At 34.1% G+C, this 23,374-nt stretch overlaps 1 protein-coding gene across 6 annotated transcripts; it reads left to right on the top strand.

The window, feature by feature from the left end:
* The first annotated feature begins 1,395 nt into the window (after positions 1-1,395).
* LOC111393632 (probable leucine-rich repeat receptor-like protein kinase At2g33170) lies at positions 1,396-22,310 on the top strand. 6 transcript variants are annotated; one of them, XM_023019264.1, is made up of 4 exons: positions 1,396-1,998; positions 2,098-5,357; positions 8,035-8,416; positions 22,108-22,310. In XM_023019264.1, the coding sequence occupies exons 2-3, from the start codon at positions 2,414-2,416 to the stop codon at positions 8,412-8,414; spliced, it is 3,324 nt and encodes a 1,107-aa protein (XP_022875032.1). In that variant the 5' UTR covers positions 1,396-1,998; positions 2,098-2,413; the 3' UTR covers positions 8,415-8,416; positions 22,108-22,310. The 6 variants fall into 6 exon arrangements, with proteins under 6 accessions (XP_022875032.1, XP_022875033.1, XP_022875035.1 ...); XM_023019265.1 differs by lacking the exon at positions 22,108-22,310 and adding an exon at positions 9,250-9,457; XM_023019267.1 differs by lacking the exon at positions 22,108-22,310 and having other exon boundaries at positions 2,098-2,647; positions 2,750-5,357; positions 8,035-8,663.
* Positions 22,311-23,374: the final 1,064 nt, after the last annotated feature.

Genomic DNA, 23,374 nt, shown 5'->3' with positions numbered 1-23,374 from the left:
TTTTTCCTAAAAACTCTTTTAACGAGATAAAGAAATTTAAGAAAATTATTCAATTACATTCGAAAGCAACTTTTTAGTCTAACAAGCAACTTTTGACTTTTCAATAGTCATGTCATAAATAGTATAATAAACATGATTGTAGCTTCTTTCAATTTATCAAACACGTTTATTCAGGGAGTGGATCTAGGAATGGTTTTAAGATAGACAAAGAAGAAAAAAAGAAATTTTTTTACACAAAATTGTAGCACAGCCTAGTCCTCCCAGATTAGCCACCGCATATATTTTATTTTCAATAACGCTATTGAGTGATCAACTGAACATAATATGCATAGGTATGTCATCAGCACTATACATTAGTACTCTAGTTTGTACGGATTTTGCTATTTGTACACTGATTGTTGACACTTTGATTGACATTTACATTGTTGTTAAATGTCAATTGAATAAAAAATTGTTTGAATTATAAACTATATAATAGGATAATGTCAAATGGTAAAGTGTAACTCAAAGTGTATAATATAATGTACATGTAGCAATGTTCAGTTTGTACAACCTAAAGTATGGATTTGGAGGGAAAAAAATTGTGATAGGATTGTTAAAGACAATAAATAGGAAGAATTAGCTCATTTTTCATTATTCTCATATACATGTACCATCCTACTTTACGTGTAAAATATCATCTCGATACCTTCGTGAATAGACAGTGCTAAACCCCCTCAAAAGTCGACCAACCCACTTTATATATATATATATATATATATGAAAATAAAATAAAAAATGGAGAAAGGGACAGATTAGCATTCATCATATCTGACTTCATTTGCCCTGGTGTGCAAAATTCGACACATGTACATTCTTTTTGACATTATATTTTTATTTGTTTTTTATTATTTACTCATTAAAATGAAAAATAAAATCATTATCCATCACATCAAGTCATCATATTTGAAAATTTATCTATTGTATGGGATCCATAATAACTATATTTTTCATTCTTATTTTTATAATAATGTGGTTCAAACGGGGCCTATATTTGATATTGTGTTATGTTGCGACACATGATTGGATTATTTAAAAAAAAAATTCACTTTCCTGCGTAACACTTTTTGATTTCGAATGAAATTTAGCTCTTGTTCGGCCCTCATTAAAATAAATTTTATTTTTCTCTTTCTTATTTTCAATTACAAAATTTTTTATAAAATAATGTTACATGTAAATAAAAAATTTTTATTTAATTTTCTAATTTCTTATTTTAAAAAAAAAATACTATTCCACTTATTTTCATTCGAAAAAATGGGAGCCAAATGAACAAAGATGTCAATTGTAGACTTAGCATTATTCAAATTCGGCAGCCAACCATTAAAAAAGAATAAAAAAAAGAAAAGAAAAAACACTTTTCATTCTCGCCTAAAAAGTTCACCTTTACACAGGCTGAGGCACTAAAAAAAGGCTCCACTTTTTACATAGAGGAAAAGAGTTTAAGATTTAGCGGAAAACAATTTTTTGATTATTTCTTATCAATTCATGATGAATATGTATATATTCAAGAAACAGATGAACAATTGAGAAAGATTTATGGTGGAAGCATTATTTGTCGGCCATTTGAGTTTCAGTAAAGGGATTCTGTTCTGAAACGTCCATTCAAGTTGGTCGAGAGATTTTTCCTGTTATTGTCCATTCGAAGAAGGCCCTTTTGCTCTAATGGAAATTCCAGGATTTTCAGTTGTTTTGTTCTGTCCTTTCGCTTTCGAAACTATATAATTTCCAAAAATATAAGAAAACGATTTGATTCAACACACTTAGTTTTCTGGGCCTGCTTGTATTTTAATAACAATTGAGTCTTTTCTAGTTTTCATGCCCAAATCCTATATGTTGATTTGAATATTCTGCCATTTTTTAGGATTCCATGACATTTTCTCTCTTATCATCCCAAGGGATCACTTGAATACTGATGAACCTCTCTGTTCAGAAAGTCTTCGACTTTTGGTGGACTTAAAGGTATTGTTCAGGTTTTGATTCTTGATGTTCTTATTTTTGATATTCCTGATTTCTGCATCAGTCTCCTATATTTAGCTAATTCTTCATTTTGTTCAGCAGTATACTTTTCTTGAAATTTTTGGACTGGATTTCTGAATTGTGGGCTGCTGTGAAATGGAGGATTAATCCATCACTCTTTTGAATTGGATTTTTATCAAATTTATTGGACCCATATCATGGTTATTATTCCTCGAATGTTTTCTGCCGAGTTGCTTTCATAATTCGATTTCTCTGAGATCCTTTCTGAAATTGACAGCTTATAGGCCCAATTTTGAATTCGAAAACCCTTTTAAGAGAATTGGGAATAACAACTTTTGGTGTTGTATATCCAGTGAGTTAAAGTCTCAATCATAGTTTTGACAGAGTTAAGGTTCTTATGATGTCTGTGGAGGTTGGATTGAAGAAATGTCCTTTTTTGGGTTTAGTAGGAATTTTAATAGCTTTGATGCTGGCTTGTCATTCAAACGGGTTGACTGCGGACGGAATCTACCTCCTTGAGTTGAAGAGAAACATTGTCGATGAATTTAACTCTCTTGGGGACTGGAATCCAAATGCTACGACACCCTGCGAATGGGTAGGCGTGAATTGCACCTCGGATTATGCTCCCGTGGTATGGTCTCTGGACTTGAGTTTGCGGAATCTTTCAGGGACTTTGAGCCCTAGTATTGGCAGTTTGGTCTTTCTAACTTATCTCAATATTTCTCATAACAAGTTCACAGGAAATATTCCCAAGGAAATTGGAAATTGTTCGAAACTAGAAACTCTTTTCTTGAATGATAACTATTTTAATGGCCAAATTCCAGCTGAATTGGGTAATCTTTCTTGTCTGGAAGATTTCAATTTGTGCAACAATGAGATCTCTGGCTCAATTCCTGAGGAATTTGGGAAACTTTCTTCCCTTGTTAATTTCGTGGCGTACACAAACAATCTTACGGGTCCATTGCCTCAGTCTCTTGGCAACTTAAGAAACTTGAGAACATTTCGAGCTGGTCAGAATGAAATCTCTGGAAGCTTACCAACAGGGATTGGTTATTGTCAAAGCCTGGAAACTCTTGGTCTTGCTCAAAATAGAATAGAAGGTAATCTACCTAAAGAACTCGGTATGCTCAAAAGCTTAAGAGAAGTGATTCTATGGGAGAACCAGTTTTCTGGATTTATACCAAAGGAACTTGGAAATTGTACAAATCTTGAGATGCTTGCTTTATACCAGAACAATCTTGTCGGAGATATTCCTGCAGAACTTGGGAACATCATGTCTATGCAAAGGTTATACCTATACCGGAATGGATTGAACGGAACAATTCCCAGGGAGATTGGGAACCTTACTCAGGCAGTTGAAATCGATTTCTCGGAGAACTATTTGACAGGAGAAATTCCAACGGAGTTAAGTCAGATAAAGGGTCTACATTTACTGTACTTGTTCCAGAATGAGCTTTCTGGAGTTATCCCAAATGAGCTTAGTAGCTTGAAGAACTTAACGAAGCTAGACTTGTCGATTAATCACTTGAAAGGCCCAATTCCATTTGGCTTTCAGTATCTTACTGAATTATATCATTTACTACTTTTTTCTAATTCTTTGAGTGGTATCATACCTCAGAGTTTTGGGCTTTACAGTCGACTTTGGGTGGTTGATTTTTCCGAAAATGACCTCACTGGAAGAATTCCTCCTCACCTTTGTAGGCATTCTAACTTGATGTTGCTGAATCTTGAGTCTAATAAACTGTATGGAAACATCCCAGGTGGCATAATTAATTGCATATCTTTGCAACAGCTTCGTCTCAGTGGTAACAGACTAACTGGAAGCTTCCCTTCCGATTTATGCAAATTACCGAATCTCGCTGCTATTGAATTGGGTCTGAACATGTTCGATGGTCCAATACCTCAAGAGATTGGGACGTGCCAAAAGTTACAAAGGCTCGATCTCTCAGGAAATCAATTCACATCTGAGTTGCCGAGGGAGATAGGAAATCTATCCCAGCTTGTGTCTTTTAATGTTTCGTCGAACTTGTTCACTGGGCAAATCCCACCAGAAATTTTTCACTGCAAGGCTCTGCAAAGGCTTGATCTTAGCCGGAACAGCTTCATTGATGCTATACCAATTGAGCTAGGGACACTTTCACTGCTTGAACGTCTTATTGTTTCAGAAAATATGCTTTCTGGAAATATTCCAGAGTCTTTGGGCAAGCTCTCTCATTTGACAGAGTTGCAGATGGGTGGAAATTTATTAACCGGCGAGATACCAAAGGAGTTGGGTGATCTTTCAGGCCTGCAAATTGCAATGAATCTTAGTTGTAATAACTTAACTGGGAGAATACCGCTGGAGCTTGGAAACCTTATGTTATTAGAATATCTCTTGCTCAACAACAATCATTTGAGCGGTGAAATTCCTAGCACATTTGTAAACCTGTCTAGTTTACTGGGCTGCAACTTCTCATACAATGACTTAACTGGCCCATTGCCTTCTGTACAGTTGTTTCAGAACATGAGTATCAGTAGCTTCATCGGAAACAAAGGGCTTTGTGGTGGGCCGCTCGGTAATTGTAGTGGGTCGACACCTTTCGACACAATTCCTCCTGTGAGAAGTTCAGATGCTCGTCAAGGAAAGGTCATTACAATGGTTGCAGCTGTCATTGGTGGAGTGTCTCTTATTCTAATTGTAGTTATATTGTATCTTATGAAGCGTCATCCAGTCGAGATGGCTGCGTCATTACAAGAAGATGTGGACATTTCATCCCCAGATTCTGATATTTATTTTCATCCAAAAGAGGGTTTCACTTTTCAGGACCTTGTTGAGGCCACAAACAATTTTCATGATAATTATGTTATTGGAAGGGGAGGAGTTGGGACAGTCTATAAAGCAGTTTTGCGATCCACTCAAATAATCGCAGTTAAGAAGCTGGCATCTAATAGAGAGGGTAATAACATAGAGAAGAGCTTTCGAGCTGAGATTTTAACTCTTGGAAACATTAGGCATCGCAACATTGTCAAGTTATATGGGTTTTGCTATCACCAAGGTTCCAATCTCCTTATTTATGAGTACATGGCAAGGGGTAGCTTGGGTGAATTTCTTTATGGGGAATCTTGTGACCTAGACTGGCCAACACGGTTCTCAATTGCTCTTGGAGCTGCTGAAGGCCTAGCTTATTTACATCATGACTGCAGACCAAAGATTGTCCATCGCGACATAAAGCCCAATAATATTCTTCTTGATGAGAAGTTTGAAGCTCATGTTGGGGATTTTGGTTTGGCGAAAGTGATTGACATGCCTCAGTCGAAGTCTATGTCTGCTGTTGCTGGATCATATGGTTACATAGCCCCTGGTGAGTTAACTCTTGTCCATCTGCATGATAACAATCACTTTTATATCCATGTTTATAATAATAGTTTATTTCTTATTGATTCTCAAAAAATCGAAATGCTATGTCTATACGAAGTGTATTTTGTCCCTTAGTAGCGCATAAAGTGGTCTTCATCCAGTAAATGTGTATTTTGTCCCTTAGTAGTGCATAAAGTGGTCTTTATTTGGTAATGTTATCTTTATACCATTTAATGCTCCCCACCCTCAAAGTTGAACGGGAAAAATACTAAAGGCTTTTTACTTGGTAATTATTTAAGTTTCCCTTTATCAGGTTGACTAGTAAGTATTTTTCAAGTTTGTAATGTACTCCTAACTTCACTTTTAAGATTTATCATCTTATATCTTAGAAAGTTGTGAAGTTCTCTTTGTATCATGTTATAATATCTGGATTAGTTTTGGAACTTCTTCTCTGATTGTTGATGTTCTGATCTTTGTTGAGCAGCCATATGCTATACCTCAATAAGAACCCACATCTATAGAACTAGGACTTGATTTAGTTTTTCTTACTTGGTCTAGTTAATTTTTGATGATATCTTTTTTGGGTTTATTACGTTATCATTCTTGTGGTATGTAAAACAATTTAAGAAGTTGCAACTTAATCGAATTACAAGTGATTTTTTGTGACAAAACTTGTGCTTGCCTTTGAATAAAATTTTGTTGGTCAACTTGTTCTCCAAGTGTGCTTGTGTTATGACAGTCTTCAAATCGCTTAACAAGTCGGAAAATCATAGAATAAATTGGATAGATTGGAATCTAAATTCTTGTAAATCTATGAACAGACTTATATCTTGCTATGTCCATTTTCACTTGACGATGTAGTTGATCCTAGTGCATTAGGATGAGATATGGGATCTGAAAATTTCAATCTGTCTTGGATAAGATTAAACAAATCAAATCTCGAGATATCACAGTTTGTCTTAGTAAAACTACAACACTGTATGTATGCTCTACAGTAAGATGATCTTTATTAGTAACAGAATAAAATCTATATTTATTCTTTACCTTTGTCAAAATATGTTTAATGCCAATATCAGTCTAATTCTAATAGTGATCTCACTAAGTCTTTCTGTTTGTGTGGGACTCTTGGAGATCTTAGATCTCTTTAGGGCTTAATAGTTTCTTAGATCTCTTTGTATCTTATAGTTTGAATGGGATCCTCTGGGATCTCGGTAGGTCTTATCATTTGCCTGGGATCCTCAAGTATGGGTCTTTCATGCCTGTGAACATCCGGATGGTCACTAGGTGTTACAGCTTGCTTGGTTCCTTGGAGATCTTTGGAGGTCTTATAATTGCCTAGGATACTCAGTGCCTCATTAGGTGTTATGGTTTGTCTGCGATTGTTTGAGATCTCGTTAGGTCGTATATTTACTTTGCCTAAGATCCTCAAAGATCTTACTAGGCCCCCGTTTGGCCCCCATTTTGTAGAAATGAAAATGGGTGGAATAATATTTTTTTGAAAAATGAGTGGTTGAAAAGGAAGGAAAAGTTTTCGATTTACATGTAATATTATTTTATGAAAGATTGTTTGGTTAAAAATAGGGGAGAGAAAAATGGAATGAAAATTAATGGAGGCCAAACGGGGGCTAGATCTTGAGTTTGCCTGTGGACCCCAAACGGCCTTACTTGGTCTTTTGTTCCTGCAACCCCAAAGAATCTCGGCAGGTCCTTGGTGCATGTGGACCCTTAAAAAGGGTCACACAATGTCTTATTTGGATCTCTTTTTCTCCTCTGAGTCATCTTCTCATTGGGAGATTAGTTGAGAGTGTGAATTTTACCATGAATAATGGCAATGAAATGGAATTCTACATAAATCAAATTTACAAGCGTTGAATCTATGAAGGAACCAGAATTCTTATGAGGAGTCGTGACAGAGTCAGTTTAATATTTATGAGTATTGGCATGGACCATCTTGAGTAGCATTTTTGCTCATCCACATCTTAATTTAGCACAGCCCATTCATGTCGTGCTTACCCTGAGACTGGAATTATCAGCGACTTGAACCATTTCATCATCAAAGTTGCCCTTTCTTGAAAGTGTAGTTGGCTATATTGTGGAACAGTACGCTTCAAAAGAGCTTTCTTAGAAGAGATCTAATGTTGGAGGAGTCATGGAGCTCTCATCGCCCTTCTCTCTCAGCATGTCATCTCAATATTTCACTAGGTTAATGAATCCTTCGTAGCACCTATGAACATATCTGACAAGTTTTCTTGCTGGACAATACCATGTCATGATCTATGAAGGCAGTGCGACATATCTGCATTTGTTGGTGCAATTTTTAAATGGACTTTGATAGGATAGAATGGATAAAAATAGATAGACTGTGTGCTTGAACTTCTTATATTATGAAATATTCCACCTTCCATTCTGAGAAGGAAGCTTTATCTATCTCTACGGTGCTTGGCTAATAATACCATTCTATTTACCATCAATGAGAAAAAAACTGTAAAGAATATATTTTACGCTTCATAGATTAGAGATGCTCCAAAACTGAATACTCCTTATATTGAAAAATGTTATTAGCTAATTTTTTTCCCCTAATTTGCATGTGTCCCAGTTCAACATTTTTGTTATTTTAGAAAGTAATTAGACTTAAATGTTATTAGGAATCTTATTAATTTCTATTTTTATTTTCCTGGCAGAATATGCATACACCATGAAAGTTACAGAAAAATGCGATATTTACAGCTACGGTGTGGTCCTCTTGGAGTTGCTAACTGGAAAAATGCCAGTACAACCTTTAGAACAAGGAGGTGATCTTGTCACATGGGTGAGGGATTATATTAGGAAGCATTCTTTGTCGTCCAGGATACTTGATAGCCGTTTGAATCTGAATGATGAAAGTACTGTTAATCACATGATTAATGTATTAAAAATTGCTTTGCTGTGCACAAGCATGTCGCCCTTCGATCGACCAACAATGCGGGCAGTTGTTCTAATGCTGATGGAATCAAATGACAGAGAAGGAAATGCAATTTCACTTCCAGATCACGATCTTTCTCCGAGACATGATGCATTGTGAATGTAAGTATCCCTTTTCTTTTGCTTTAACTGTGATGAATCTTTCAGGGAAGATTCTTCCCTGTATTTCTTACCACGGTTAAATATAGAAATTTGTTTACATTTATTGAAAGAAATTATTAGTGTTTTTGTGGTGCTTTATTTGAATCATAAAAGTATTTCTAAACCATCAGATGTACCACCTTGATCACTCATTGCAAAACATTATCTGCAAGAGGTTAAGAGAAATGCTTAATTTATAATTTTAATATGAAATTATTAAAAATGTGGATGAATATTAACGTAAAAATGATTAAATTTAAACAATCTTCTTTGTGCTTTGATGCATTTGTTGTGATCAATTTTGCACAAGCAATTCTCCCACCAACCCCGACTCCAACCTCTCCCCCCCCCCCCCCCCCCCCCCCCCCCCCCCCCCCCCAAAAAAAAAAAAAAAAAAAAAAAAAAAAAAAAATANNCTCACCCAAATGTGCTGCATATTTTCTTTTTTTTTCCCAGTAAAAGATGCCTAATAAATTCAACCTAAAGTTTTCGACATTATATTTTATCTAGTCTATCCTTAATTTCGATACTCATGCCGTCCGTTCATAGGCTGTCATACAATTTCTTTTCCTTGTGGATTGGGGGAGGGCAAAGTATTCACAAACTCATGGAAGCTTGTTGTACCTTATCTTTAGACATTTTAAATATTAGGCTTTCTGTGTCAATTCTAATGAGTTGTTTCATCTTCATGATTAAAGTGCATCAAGATGATATGCTGTTCATATTAAAGACATTTTACATGTTCGGCTTTCTGTGTCAATTCTAATGGGTTGTTTTCATCTTTATGATTAAAGTGCATCGAGATGATCTGCTGTTCGTATCTTATGGTTATATTCTCGCCTTTGTTTTATAACTGTAATCCGAACCTCTCAAGAGTGTACTATACATCTTTTCTATATATGAATGTGAACTACCATTATGAAAAAAGAACCATTTTGAAGCTGTTACTTGAAATTTCCAATTATTTCCAGAGTTATACTAATAAGAACCTGAAATTTACTTGTGCTTGAGGTTGAATCATATGTATCAATTATGGTTGACGATACCTGTTGCAATGCGGGAGCTAATTCGTTAATTCTCTATTATAGTTGTTCTATTTGAATTTTTGAAGTAGGATGCAATCAAACAATTATAGAGAAGGGGAGAGAAAAAGAGAAAGGAGGGGGAAAGAGAAGAAGAGGAGGAAGATAGAAGAAGGGAGAAGAATTATACAGAGAAGCCGAATTTAAAAGACAGAAAATATTTTTATTTCATTATCAATTTAGGATCCATTACAAAGCATAAGCCCCTTTTTATATAGGGTTTTATAAAACTATTTTAAATAGGAAATATCTAATCAAATCCTAGAGAATTTAGTAAATAAACATAATAAAATCCTTGAAAGGAGGGGGAAAGAGAAGAAGAGGAGGAAGATAGAAGAAGGGAGAAGAATTATACAGAGAAGCCGAATTTAAAAGACAGAATATTTTTATTTCATTATCAATTTAGGATCCATTATAAAGCATAAGCCCCTTTTATATAGGGTTTTATAAAACTATTTTAAATAGGAAATATCTAATCAAATCCTAGAGAATTTAGTAAATAAACATAATAAAATCCTTAAAAAAAAAAAAATTTAGTAAATAAAGCTTAATGACTTTCTTCAAAGTAAGAGTCTAAACATGAAAATTTATCATATAGTAATCTAACAGGATATTGGTTATTTATCTTTAGTAGAGAGAACTCGACTCCGATGTAATAAACTGCAACTTCATAGCTAAGGAGGACAATCTTTCTTCATGATCAAATAATGAAACTGAACATATGACATCAAATCCTTCTTTTGTCAACTGATTTTCTTCTTTTCATTTGTTGTGGTTGGTGGAATTTTTCGGGTGGTTGAAGGTGGCTAAGGATGTGGGTGTATAAATTTTGAATTTGAACATGAAATTTAATTGGCCAAAGGAAAACGGCTTGCTTTGAAGATGGGAAATTGGAAGGAGGGAGATAGAAAGGGAAAAGAATTCGACAGACGGAAACAGGATTTAAGAGAGAAAATATCTTTATTTCATTATTAAGGTCGTGTCCATCAAATTGCAAAAGTTTATATAGGGTCTCAGTGATCTTATTCTACGTAAAAAAATATTTAATAAAATCTATTAAAGCAAACTCTTATTATATTTCCTAAAATAAGTATCAAATTTGAAAACTACATTAAATATAATGTCTCTACTAATATTCCCATCATTTAAAGGGAGGTGGATCTAATCCAACATTTCATTATGATATAAGTTTATTTGCTTTTGTTTTGCTGTTACTGTTTGGTGTTGAGAAATCTGAAAGTTATTCACGTTATACGGTACATTATACGCACATGCCAAATTCCTAGCTGCTGGTGCATGCTTTGTTACATATGTTGTTACACTAAGTAATGAACCCAAAGATACAAAACAACCAAGAAAAGTGTTAGTACAAAATTACAGAAAACAAATCTGCTTCCAGCCAATCAACGAAACTCAGACCACAAGTATCAAAGATGAAGGTCTTTCATGTTTTGGGCTCAGACTCGAGGGAAAATCAGGTTTGTATCCGTCTGTATGACCCACACGATCCACCTAAACCCTAAGGCTTTTCCTCTATCAGATTAAAGGAAGCCACAAGGGTAAAATCACACACCAACCCCTTCAATACACTTAGTATTTCAGTTAAGCAGAGAAGAATCACTCAGAAATCAGAGATTGGAAGTTCACGAAGAAGAAGAAGGGTTTGGAAGAGTCTCGAAGTCTCACAGGCTGCTTAAGAGAAAGAAAGTGGCGATTCATCTCAATTAGGGCAACCAAGAGGCATATTTATACCCACAAATAAGTAACCATTGATCAGGATTTCATCCAAGTGTCGAGGGCTCCCAAGAATAATGAAGAGGACGTGTTTTGGACTGCATTTAAAATGCCTCGACAGAAAACACGCTTTCTACCTTTTGGGCCGGGTGGATCAAGTCACGTTATTGGGCAATTCAGGACCAGGATTAGCCATAAACCTGCTTAAAATGCTGATTGCATAAGCCACATCAGGTCTGGCACAGACCATGGTATACATTGTAGACCCTACTGCATTAGCATATGGAACCTTTTCCATGTACCTTATATCAAATTCATCAATTGGACATTGTTCTTTACTTAATTTGAAATGACTAGTTAAGGGCAAAGACATTGATTTTGATTCATGCATGGAAAACTTAGATAAGACTTTTTCTATGTAAGCTGATTGTTTCAAAATCAAGGTGGATTGTGATCTTTTTCTAAGTATATCCATTCCCAGTATTCTTTTAGCATGCCCCAAATTTTTCATTTCAAACTCAGCTCCAAAAGTTTCTTTAATATCATTTATTTGTTTTAAATTAGGCTCAATTAACAGCATGTCATCAACATAAAGTAACAGAAAAATGGATATTAAAGAATCAAAAATTTTCTTAAAGTAAAGGCAATGATCATAAGAGCTTCTTACAAAACCAACAATCATGACAAAATTATCAAACCTTTTATATCATTGTCTTGGAAACTGTTTTAAACCATATAATGATTTTTTAAGTAAGCACACAAAATTAGATTTAGATTTATTTACAAAACCTTCAGGTTGTGACATATAAATTGTCTCATATAAATTACTATGTAAGAAAGCTGTTTTTACATCCATTTGTTCTAGTTCCCAATTGTGATGCGCAACTAATGCAAGTAGGACTCTAATAGTTATGTATTTTACAATAGGTGAAAATATCTCATCGTAATCCACACCTTGTTTTTGTGTAAACCATTTAGCAACTAATCTTGCCTTAAATCTTACAGGCTCATGATCTGAACTGCCTTCTTTCACTTTGTAAATCCATTTACAATCAATTATGGATTTATTTTTGGGTCTGGGCACAAGATCCTAAGTTTTATTTTTCATTAAAGAGCTCATTTCTTCTCTCATAGCAGCTTCCCACTTACCAAACTAGTTGCAACTCATAGCTTCAATATAGGTTTTAGGTTCCTTATAAGCTAGGTCATTATAAGACATTACAGAGTAGGATAGATAGTCTTCATATCTTGCAGGTTCTCTTATGTTCCTTCTAGACCTATTCCTAGTCAATTGATAGTCTCTAAGATCACTTTGTTGATTGGGATCATCCATTTCAATTTGTTCCTGTTCCTGCACACCTGAATGTTCTAATTCAGTTTGAATTTGAGGTAGTGTAAGTTCATTTTCTCTCATATTATTAGGAACAGAATCAATTTGAGATCCCAACTCCACCTGAAACCTGGTCACATTTGGGTTTTCAGGGTCTGTAGACTTTTGTTTTTCTAAACAGGGTATCTCATCCTCATTGAAGGTAACATCTCTACTTGTTATGATTTTATATCCCCCATGACCTCTAGCCCATAATATATAACCTTTAATTCCTTCAGGATAGCCTAAGAACACACATTTCTGAGCCTTTGGCTCCAATTTTCCCAAATTTTGGTGACAGTAAGCTGTACACCCAAAAACTCTAAGGTGGGAATAATCTGGCAATTTCCCAGACCACTTCTCTTCAGGTGTTTTTCCTTCCAAAGCACTAGAAGGGGTTCTATTCATTATATATGTGGCTGTCACAACAGCCTTCCCCCACAACACCTTAGGAACTCCAGATCCCACCATCATATACCTGACCTTATCCAACAAGGTCCTATTCATTCTCTCGGCTACTCCATTTTGTTGGGGTGTATATGTGACAGTTTTGTGTCTTAGGATTACATTTTGTTCACAAAATTTATCAAATTCAGAGTTGCAAAATTCAAGTCCATTATCAGTTCTCAAAATTTTGATCTTTGTAGACATTTGATTTTCAATAAGGACTTTCCAGCTTTTAAACTTTTCAAAGGTTTCAGATTTGTGTTTTAGTAGAGACATCCACGCTTTCCTTGAAAAGTCATCTATTATTGAGAGGAAGTACTTATTTTCCCCTTGGGTAGTTGTGGATGTTGGACCCCACAAATCAGAGTGGACATATTCCAATAGGGAGGTAGTTTTATGCTTTCCAAAATCAAAGTGGAGCCTGTGATGTTTACCAAAAGTACAGTTTTCACATAAGGGAATTTTTGATATTTGGTCCTAACCAAATGCCTCCCTTTTATATAGGATTGTGAGGCATTTTTCACCAACATGTGTAAGTCTTTTATGCCATTTTAGGATGGAATCAGATTCAGTATTAGGGACAACAACATTATTTTCAAGTACTGTTTCAGCTTTAACTACATAGATTCCATTTTTCTTTACACCCTTAAAGATGACAAGAGATCCCTTGATCACTTTCATCAACCCATCTCCAATCCTACCACACATCCCTAGGTCATCTAATTCTCCCGTAGAGATCAGATTCCTTTTAAGTTCAGGTACATACCTTATTCTCTCTAGGGTATATATGTATCCATTTTCAAATTTTAGGGTCACATTACCTAAACCTTCAACATTGCAGGCAATATTATTCCCCATCACCATTTCACCACCTCTTAACTTCTTAAAATCTTGAAGCCAGGACCTTTCATGTGTAATATGAAAGGTACAACCTGAGTTCAAAATTCACTCATGTACATATCTATTGTGAGCATAATTTGCCATTTTCAGATCAGGTTGCTGAGCTACCACATATACATCAACTGTGTTAGGTTCAGCAGGCTCAACTACGTTCCCCTCATTAACTTTCTTTTCTTTAAGTTCAACTTTTTTGTTATGGCAATCTTTTATGTAATGACCAAGTTTGTCACAACCATAGCACTTCCTCTTATTTCTTGATTTTGATTTTGTTCTTGATTTACTCCTGAATTTCTTTCTGTTGTTGTTTCCCGAATGATTTTGATTTGGATGGTTATTATTTTACCTATTTGGTTTTCTCTCTCATGAACAAACTCTCGGATTCCTTCCATTGTCTTTCAGTTTTAAGTTCCAATTCTTTACTTCTTATGGAATTTATAACAACCTCAGGAGTCAAAGTATCTCTGCCATACTTAATGGCATATTTGACATCCCTATATGCCTCTAGTATGACATTAAGAAGTGTTACTGCTTTATATTCTTCAGAAATTACATTCCCAGCATTGGTGATATTTTGTACCAACTCATTAAAGGTATCAAAATTATCATCCAAGTCTTTGGTTGGATCAATCTTAAAACTAAAGAACCTCTCTAGAAGGAAGAACTTATTAGGTAAAGATTTCACTAAGTACAACTCCTCTAATTTTTCCCATGGGGTCTTAGCATTTTCTAATTTTCCTACTTTTTTAACACTTGGTTAGATAGGTGGAGAATAATTGAGGTATAGGCTAAATCATCTGATTCAGTTCTTTGTTCTTGGGTCATTGTTTCAGGAAACTCTCCAGTTATAGACTTAGAAACTTTCTATTGCACTAAAACCCCTCTCATTTTTTATTGCCATATAGGAAAATCCCCCTTTCCATTGAAGACTCCAAGTTCAAAGCTAGTGGTGGTCATCTTATAGATCAAACAGGTTACAAGTACACTGCACTACTCCAACATAACAAGTATAGGCAGCTTAACTCAAATCACACAAGTCCAAATGCAAGAACAATTATTCAGTAAAGGCAGATAAGAAGAAATCAAGCAATAAAAGTAGGTTTCGAAGAATTAAACCATAGCGGTGATCGTTTCACATGACCACACACGAATTTCATCAAGGTACGAGTCCCCAATATCTAAGATCGAACAAATCCAATCATCGTAGGCAATTTTCACCAAGAAAAGCCGATTTATCAGAAAGAAAACTCCAAGAAATTTACCAAATCTACTTAATATTGCAAGAACGTGGTTCAATTCACCCACAAGAGCCAGCCGAAAGCTCTGATACCATTGTTACACTAAGTAATGAACCCAAACATAAAAAACAACCAAGAAAAGTGTTAGTACAAAATTACAGAAAACAAATCCACTTCCAGCCGATCAACGAAACTCAGACCAAAAGCATCAAAGATGAAGGTCTTTCATGTTTTGGTCTTAGACTCGAGAGAAAATCAGGTTTGTACTCATCTGTATGACCCACACGATCCACCCAACCCCTAAGGCTTTTTCCTCTGTCAGATTAAAGGAAGCCACAAGGGTAAAATCACACACCAACCCCTTCAATACACTTAGTATTTCAGTAAAGCAGAGAAGAATCACTCAGAAATCAGTTCCAATCAGAGATTGGAAGTTCACGAAGAAGAAGAAGGGTTTAGAAGAGTCTCGAAGTCTCGTAGGCTGCTCAAGAGAAAGAAAGTGACGATTCATCTCAATTAGGGCAACCAAGAGGCATATTTATACTCACAGATAAGTAACCATTGACCAGGATTTCATCCACCGGTCGAGGGCTCCCAAGAATAATGAAGATGATGTGTTTTGGACTGCATTTAAAATGCCTTGCCAGAAAACACGCTTTCTACCTTTTGGGCTGGGTGGATCAAGTCATGTTATTGGGCAAGAGCCTTAGTTTTAATACAACATATTTTGGGCTTCAACCCATTTTGTCATCACAGCCCAGAAAGATCATTAGGCATCACAGCCCAACAACGTATTAAATATTTGCTCATGAATACATTTGCTGTTTTAGATCTCCAGAATTGTGATAATCGTACCCTAACAGTGTTGAAATGCCGTTGATTTCCTTATTTGAACATCTTTGTCCAAAGCAGTGGATATGGAAAATAGATGTCAACAGTGTGACAATGCTATATTGTTGTTTCTCAAACTATTCTTTGCTGTTTGTATGCATATATAATTTTTGCTCATTTGCTTCAAGAAGCTATTGTTCTGTGTTCTTGAGGCCATGTGTGTGATTCAATATTTTTTGCCATGAGAATAGGATAGTTTACTTCTTTTGTGTTGAATTAGACATTGGTGCTTAATTGCTAGCTTTTTCTATTAATTATAATTGGACCATATAACATATCCATTTAGGTTGCCATTTTAGTTGACTGTCACTTTACTAATATTTTTTTTTCCAACACATTTAAAAATGCTAGCCCCTGTTTTATATAGATTAAAATCAGATTTTTAATAGATTTTAATAAAAGTTGGTGAAATGTGTGGTTGAAAAGTTGTTAGCTCTATGAAATATGCAGTTAAAGTCTATTTGTAATGCTTTTTTAATCAATGACTTAGCCAAATCTACTTATTTCCCTTCTCAAGGTTTTTTTGCCAAAACTTATAATCAAAATTAAGCTACTTATTGACATAAATTAATAATGAATAGTTTTTTCTTTGCAAGAACTTAACTTTTCAAACTTCATTCGCTAGAGCAAAAGATATCTAATAACCAAATTGCCAAATGAACTTTTATCAATAATACTTCGAGAATTGAAATAGTTCTAAATCTTTAGCGTTTTTAAGGTAGATCCTTTACTATAGATAGGTTTTAAATATTCATTTATTTATAACCCAACAATCTTTCGAATGATATTCGAAATTGCAAGAAAATGTTGCTTCCTAATAGTGATGCAGTGGAACAATCGGCAGCCCGATCACGATAATGCACATTTTATGGTTACAAGTCACGTATTGGTCACTGATCACATAAGAATACAATTGTAAAGACACAATTTGTATGTCACAATTATGTACTTAGTCAGAAATCAAACATTTTAACAAATTAATTATTAATAGTTACAAACACAATTCATCCAACCTCACCTCACCTCACCTAACCCATCCCATCCCATCTCACGCCACCATCATCACCACCACCACCACCACCAAATTGTCGTCGCCACCACCATCTCTTTGACAAACGTAACTCTTTGACCACCTCAGATCCAAAAATGCAATTGTTCATTTGAAAACCTTCACTTTTGTACCCAATTTTCATCCTAATCATTATTTAACCACATATTTGTAAATCTAAATATTGATAAATTGAAACAAATTGGAGCAAGAAAATCGAAGTCCCATAGATCAGGTACATACCTCTGGCCACTAGTGATATCCTACAAGCTCATTTCCTGTAGGTTCTGGTACGTCTAAGCTCTCGGATGACTCTGCTATTGATGGTGTGCGATGTATATTTGCAGGTCTTGAGCTTATGGACCAAACTACCTTATATATCCAAGCTCCCATCAAGCCACGACTTTTGTTATCGATTACTATTTTTCCTGTCCAATCAATAGATAACGTTCTAAAATTGAAAATCCATGAACCGAAGTCCCATAGATCAGGTACATACCTCTGGCCACTAGTGATATCCTACAAGCTCATTTCCTGTAGGTTCTGGTACGTCTAAGCTCTCGGATGACTCTGCTATTGATGGTGTGCGATGTATATTTGCAGGTCTTGAGCTTATGGACCAAACTACCTTATATATCCAAGCTCCCATCAAGCCACGACTTTTGTTATCGATTACTATTTTTCCTGTCCAATCAATAGATAACGTTCTAAAATTGAAAATCCATGAAAGCTTCATCATAAAAATGTTGGACCATAATAAATTGATCTATATGAGAAATAAATCGATTACGTTCTCCCACTTGGTCTGTATGCTTAATCTAGTGTCTTAACTTAATCTCATCGGTTGTCATTATTAAGAAACAAACGCATGAATCATGGCAATGAGTCTTCTAATAATGAGTATTACCTTTCATGTAATAGGATGTACTTAGTTCCTCAAGATTTTTTTTATGCGATGACAATACTTAATGAACAAAAAATCATATGTCCTATTCTTGGTTTTACATAGATATACTTTCTCAAATAAATTAAGATGCACATGAATATGAAAAAACATCACAGTAAATAAGAGTCTCATACAAATATTGTATATATCATTACATTGTGAAACTAAGTCCTATTTTTCTACATGATTCTTGAATTTCAATTGTGGTAATGCCTTTAGTCAAAGGATTAATGATCATGAATTCAGTACTTACGTGCTCAATAATAAATTTCTTTTCTTTAATATGTTACGTTATGACTAAATACTTAATCTTGTTGTGTTTACTCGACTACTATTTTTGTTGTTGTTAGCCATAAAGACGACAACTGATTTGTTGCAGTAAATTCTCAACGGCTTAGAAATGGAATCCATTACTCTAAACCCAAATTTGAAACTCTTGATCCATACATTATGTGAAATAGCCTCAAAACAGGAGATGAACTCAGCTTCTATAGTGGAAGCAATAGTCAAGGTTTACTTGGCACTTTTCCATGATACAACTCTAACCATCATAAAAGAATATTTCGATGTTGATTTGAATGAATCAACACAACCAGCAAAGTTTGAATCTAAGAATCAAATCACTTCAAGATTATTCGCCCGTTTACACAAAAGCATAGAATTTTTGGCTCCTTGAAGGTATCTCATCACTCTCTTTGTTGCTCTCTAATGGTTGTTACCTGATTTACTTTGATACTTTCTAACATTCTTACAACAAATGCAATGTCATGCCTTGTACCGACTTGAGCATATATTAAGCTTCCAACAACGGAAACATACTTAATGTTCTTTACTTGTTCCATTTCTAAATCATTTTTCTGGCATTGAGTCAAATTGAACCTTCTAGTATATACATTAGTCTATGGGATTTTCAACAAATTCGTATGAAGAAATTACTTCTTGAAATATAAAAAATCATTGACAAGATGATTGCTTTAGACCATATATAGATTTCTTGAGCTTATAGACCAAGTGCTCAATATCATTAGAGGGAATCCTCTAGGTTGTTTCATATAAACGTCCACCTCTAAATCTCCATTAAGAAATGTTGTTTTCACATCCATTTGTTATAGTTCAAGGTCAAAATGATGTGTAGAGAATCTTACTTAAATACCAGAGAAAATGTTTCCGTATAATTGATTCTCTCCTTTTAAGAGAATCCCATAGCAACAAATCTTGCCTTGTATCTCTCAATGTTACAGCCAAGGCTTTTGCACGATTAGACAACTCAACAAGATTCCAGACTCTACTGCTTTTCATGGAACTCATCTCTTCCTTCACGACATTGTACAATAATTTTGATACTTTGCAACTCATGGCTTGTGAAAACGATTTGGGATCATTTTCGATCTAATACGATAGTCAGGCTCTTGTAGATACACTTCATAATCACTAGGAAGTACTAACTTTTGTGTTCTAGTCGATCTTCGTAATGTTGTACCATCATCTTCTTGATAAGCTTGTGGTTCAAATGTTTGTTCAGAAGACTCTGGTAATTCCTGAACTTCTTGATCTACTTGAATGTTGCCAACATCTTGTGGGATTTAAATGATCAGTTGTTCAACGCTTGTTTGTACTTGAGTGACACTTTGAACTATGATCAATTTGTCACTTGAGGTAGAAGGTTGAGACTCTATATGATGGTGCTTGATCACTCCTACTTTTCAAGTCATTCTCAAGAAACTTAGGATGCTTTTGGTTTGCTTATTTTAGTTTTCAGTTTTGTAAAACGCTGTACAAAACTGAAAACGTATTTGGTTTGATATTTTTGAGAACTTATTTTCAAAAAAAAATCAGAATAAACTTATAATATAAAACTCAACATGTATTTTGATATCTTGAGTGTTTTTAGTGAAGATTCTGAAGGTACTCAAAATATGGAAAACAAGCATTTAAACAAAATTTTGTTTAAATAATAAAAATATAAACTTGTCGCAAATAAAATTTGAAAAACAAAAAATAAAAATAAAAATCAAGAAAAATAAACTCAAAATTATTAATTATAAAAATTTCTAAGAAATGAAAATCATGAAAATAATAAATAATAAATAAAAATAGTTCAAACTTTTAATTATTATTTATATAAAAATTCTAAAAAACTATTTAAGTAATCATAGATAAAATATTCTCAGTCAACATTATAATTTTTCATTTTATTTTTGTTTCATATATTTTAAACGGAATTTATTATTTATTCTTTTTTAGTGAGAAAAAATATTATAAGATTCACCAACTTTAAAATGTAATAATATAACATGATAATATATTAACATAAAATTGTTCTATTTTTACCGAATAATTAAATTTTGTTGAATAAAATGTCATAAATAAAATTTTAAAATTTCAAACCAAATGCGTTTTAGAAATTTTGAAAAAGACCTTTAAAATCGAAAACTGAAAATTGAAAACTGAAAATCGAAACACAAATCAAACGAGCTCTTAGTGTTTCTTAATTCTAGGATCCTAGTGCTTTGAGATGGACAGTAAAATCTGTACCCTTTAGACTATTCGACATATTCAATGAAAAATCCACTAATCGCCATTCGGTCTAGCTTCTTCTCTTATGGATTAAAGGTTCTCACTTCAAATGGGCATAAGCAAATGCACATATGTCGCAAATTTGGTTTCCAACCTTTTAAAAATTCAAATGGCATCCTTGGGACTGCATTGGTTGGAACTCGATTTAATATATACACTGCATTTTAAGTGCTTCAGTCCACAATAATTTAGGAAGATTGGAGTTATTAAGCATACTCCGCACTATGTCCAAAATGTTTGATTTCTACTTTTTGCCACACCAATCGGGTTCATTGAACCAGGCATGGTGTATACGACAACTATCCCATACGCTCGAAGAAATTTAGCAAATGGACCATTTGCTTGTCCATCTTTTGTGTATTTATAATAATATTCTCTACAGCTATTTGATCTCACGATCTTAATCTGTTTCTGGTATTATTTTTCTACTTCAGTGGTAAATGCCTGAAGAAATATATTCGACCATTTGAGCCCATATCTAGGCTACATATTTTAGTATATATGATTTTTAATATGTTCGAAATCCTGTTGGCACCTTTCTTAGACTTATTGTTATGCTTTCCATTACTAAACTCCACAAATGTCTCAAAATCGGTGAAATCTAGTGTACTAAGAACCCTATCATTTACTAATCTTTTAATTCTTTCTCTAAAGATATGTCGTTATCTCTGATGCCATAACATATAGGAGCCATCGCTAATATTACACCATTTAATACCAGTGTGAATGTGCATTTAACTATAAATAATATTGTCTTGTAAATTAATATGATAAAGGCAATTAGACAAAATACCATTTCCAACAAAATCAAAATCATAAAATAAACGGAATGACATTATTTTTTAAAAAAAAAAAGTCCCAATGTTACAAGTCTAGAAACATAAATCAAGTTTCGTACAGAACTTGGAACATAAAAGGTCCTGTTTACTTTTTAAAATAAAATTATTCTTAAAACTTAGAACACATGTTCTTATAGCCTTCACATGTGAGCCCATCTTATTTCAAATAAGATGTTTTGTTCACTTCTCATTGACTTCCTTAGGTTGTTCATACTATGCAAAGAGTTTGTAATATGAATTGTGGATCTAGAATCAATTCATCAGGTGTTAATATTTACATTGATCATATTAGATTCAAAGAACAAACGAGATTCTGTTTCCTTTATCCTCAATCTATTTCTTGAATTTGGCGCATTCGTTTTTCATGTGTCTTGTCTTCTTACAGAAGTAATACTTGACCACTTTCTTGATATCTGCTTGGGGTGTTTTTTTACTTTTTTCTTTCTGATTGGCTTGAGCTTTCCCCTTTCCATGAATTGTAGCCAACGTTACACTTTTACCTTGATCCATGACTAACCTCCCTTCTTCTTGAACACAGTCGTTAATTTATTGATTGACCATTTATCCTTTTGTATGTTGTTTAGGATTTTGAAAGGTCCTTACTGTTGTGGAAGAATGCTCATGATATACAATATCAGCCGGCCAGAATTCACTAGAAATTGTCCGAAGACTATAGAACTTGCTGTTGCAGGCTCGCTGGACGTAGATAGATTTTTCTCAAAGCATTAATTCATCCCTTAATGATTTTCTTTGCTTATGTAAAGATTCCTCCAATGCACGAATGTATCTTACCTAAAATATGAAAGTTTTGCACAGTAAGAATAATATAGAATATTTTTGATATGGTCAATAATTAAATTAAAGAAGTTTTAATTAGTGTAAACAATCTTTTCTTCTTTTAATTTTTTGACCAATCAAAGAGTCCAGTAAGGTAAATATGTATTTCTGCATATATATAGAATATGTTTTGATATATAATAAATAATTAAATTAAGGAAATTTTTGATTTATTAAAATAATCATTCTTTTAATTATCTGACCAATCAAACTAGTTCAATAAGGTAACACACACAGACACACACATGCTACTATATAGAATGTAAAGATTACACCTTGTTTAGGGTGTGGAAATCCTATAATTTGCAGTCAAGAAAGCTATTTAACTAGTAGCACTCAATCGGTCCTGACTGATTGGCTTGCTTGTTTGGACTTCTCTTGTTGAACACCTTTTTGGCGTATATTTTGACATTTAAAAATCATTCTAATTTATACAAGTCAATAAATAAATAATAAGTAAAAATATAAAATGTATTTTACTTACAATCTCCTCCTTTGACTTATCTTAATTTCAAATCATCTTTTGAATTTTAATATCACTTTTGTGAGTATGTGTAGAGTGTTTGCAAAATAAAGTATGTGAACTACTTCCCCTCAATTAATTCTTACATATCACACACAGCCCTCCCTAACTCAAGCATCCTAAAACTCATGTTTTTGTTATCACAATTTCACCATCACTCATTAAGATCTACTACTCCCCTTTCTTGAAATTATCAGCACGCAATAAAAAGTTAAGGAACAAATAGTTTGATAAGAGAGTTAAGAGTCAGAATGATATAATCAGCCAATTAGTGAATTTCTTAGCACCTAGAAGGCTGAACTGGAATGGTTGTCTAGAGTTGGGGTCTTCGATATCTTTCTTGATTTCCTCTACTGGTTCAAACCCCACTTTCTCTTTAGTAGGTGCAATAGCAGTTGCTTTAGTCTAAAGTGATAGGAGGTAAGAACCTTGTACCTTTAATTTGGTGCTGCGGGAGTTGAACATGCTGGTTCGATAGATAATCACTCTCC

This window comes from Olea europaea, chromosome 4 (genome assembly GCF_002742605.1).
Source record: "Olea europaea var. sylvestris chromosome 4, O_europaea_v1, whole genome shotgun sequence".
Taxonomy (NCBI): Eukaryota; Viridiplantae; Streptophyta; class Magnoliopsida; order Lamiales; family Oleaceae; genus Olea; species Olea europaea.
The sequence above is the reverse complement of the archived record's forward strand: the minus strand, read 5'-3'. Positions and strand labels throughout refer to the sequence as shown.

Bases quoted from the DNA above. Each gene is read 5' to 3' on its own strand.
- LOC111393632 (XM_023019264.1), top strand. From the start codon at position 2,414: ATGATGTCTGTGGAGGTTGGATTGAAGAAATGTCCTTTTTTGGGTTTA. The intron at 5,358-8,034 runs GTGAGTTAACTC...TTTTCCTGGCAG, and splicing joins ATATGGTTACATAGCCCCTG to AATATGCATACACCATGAAA.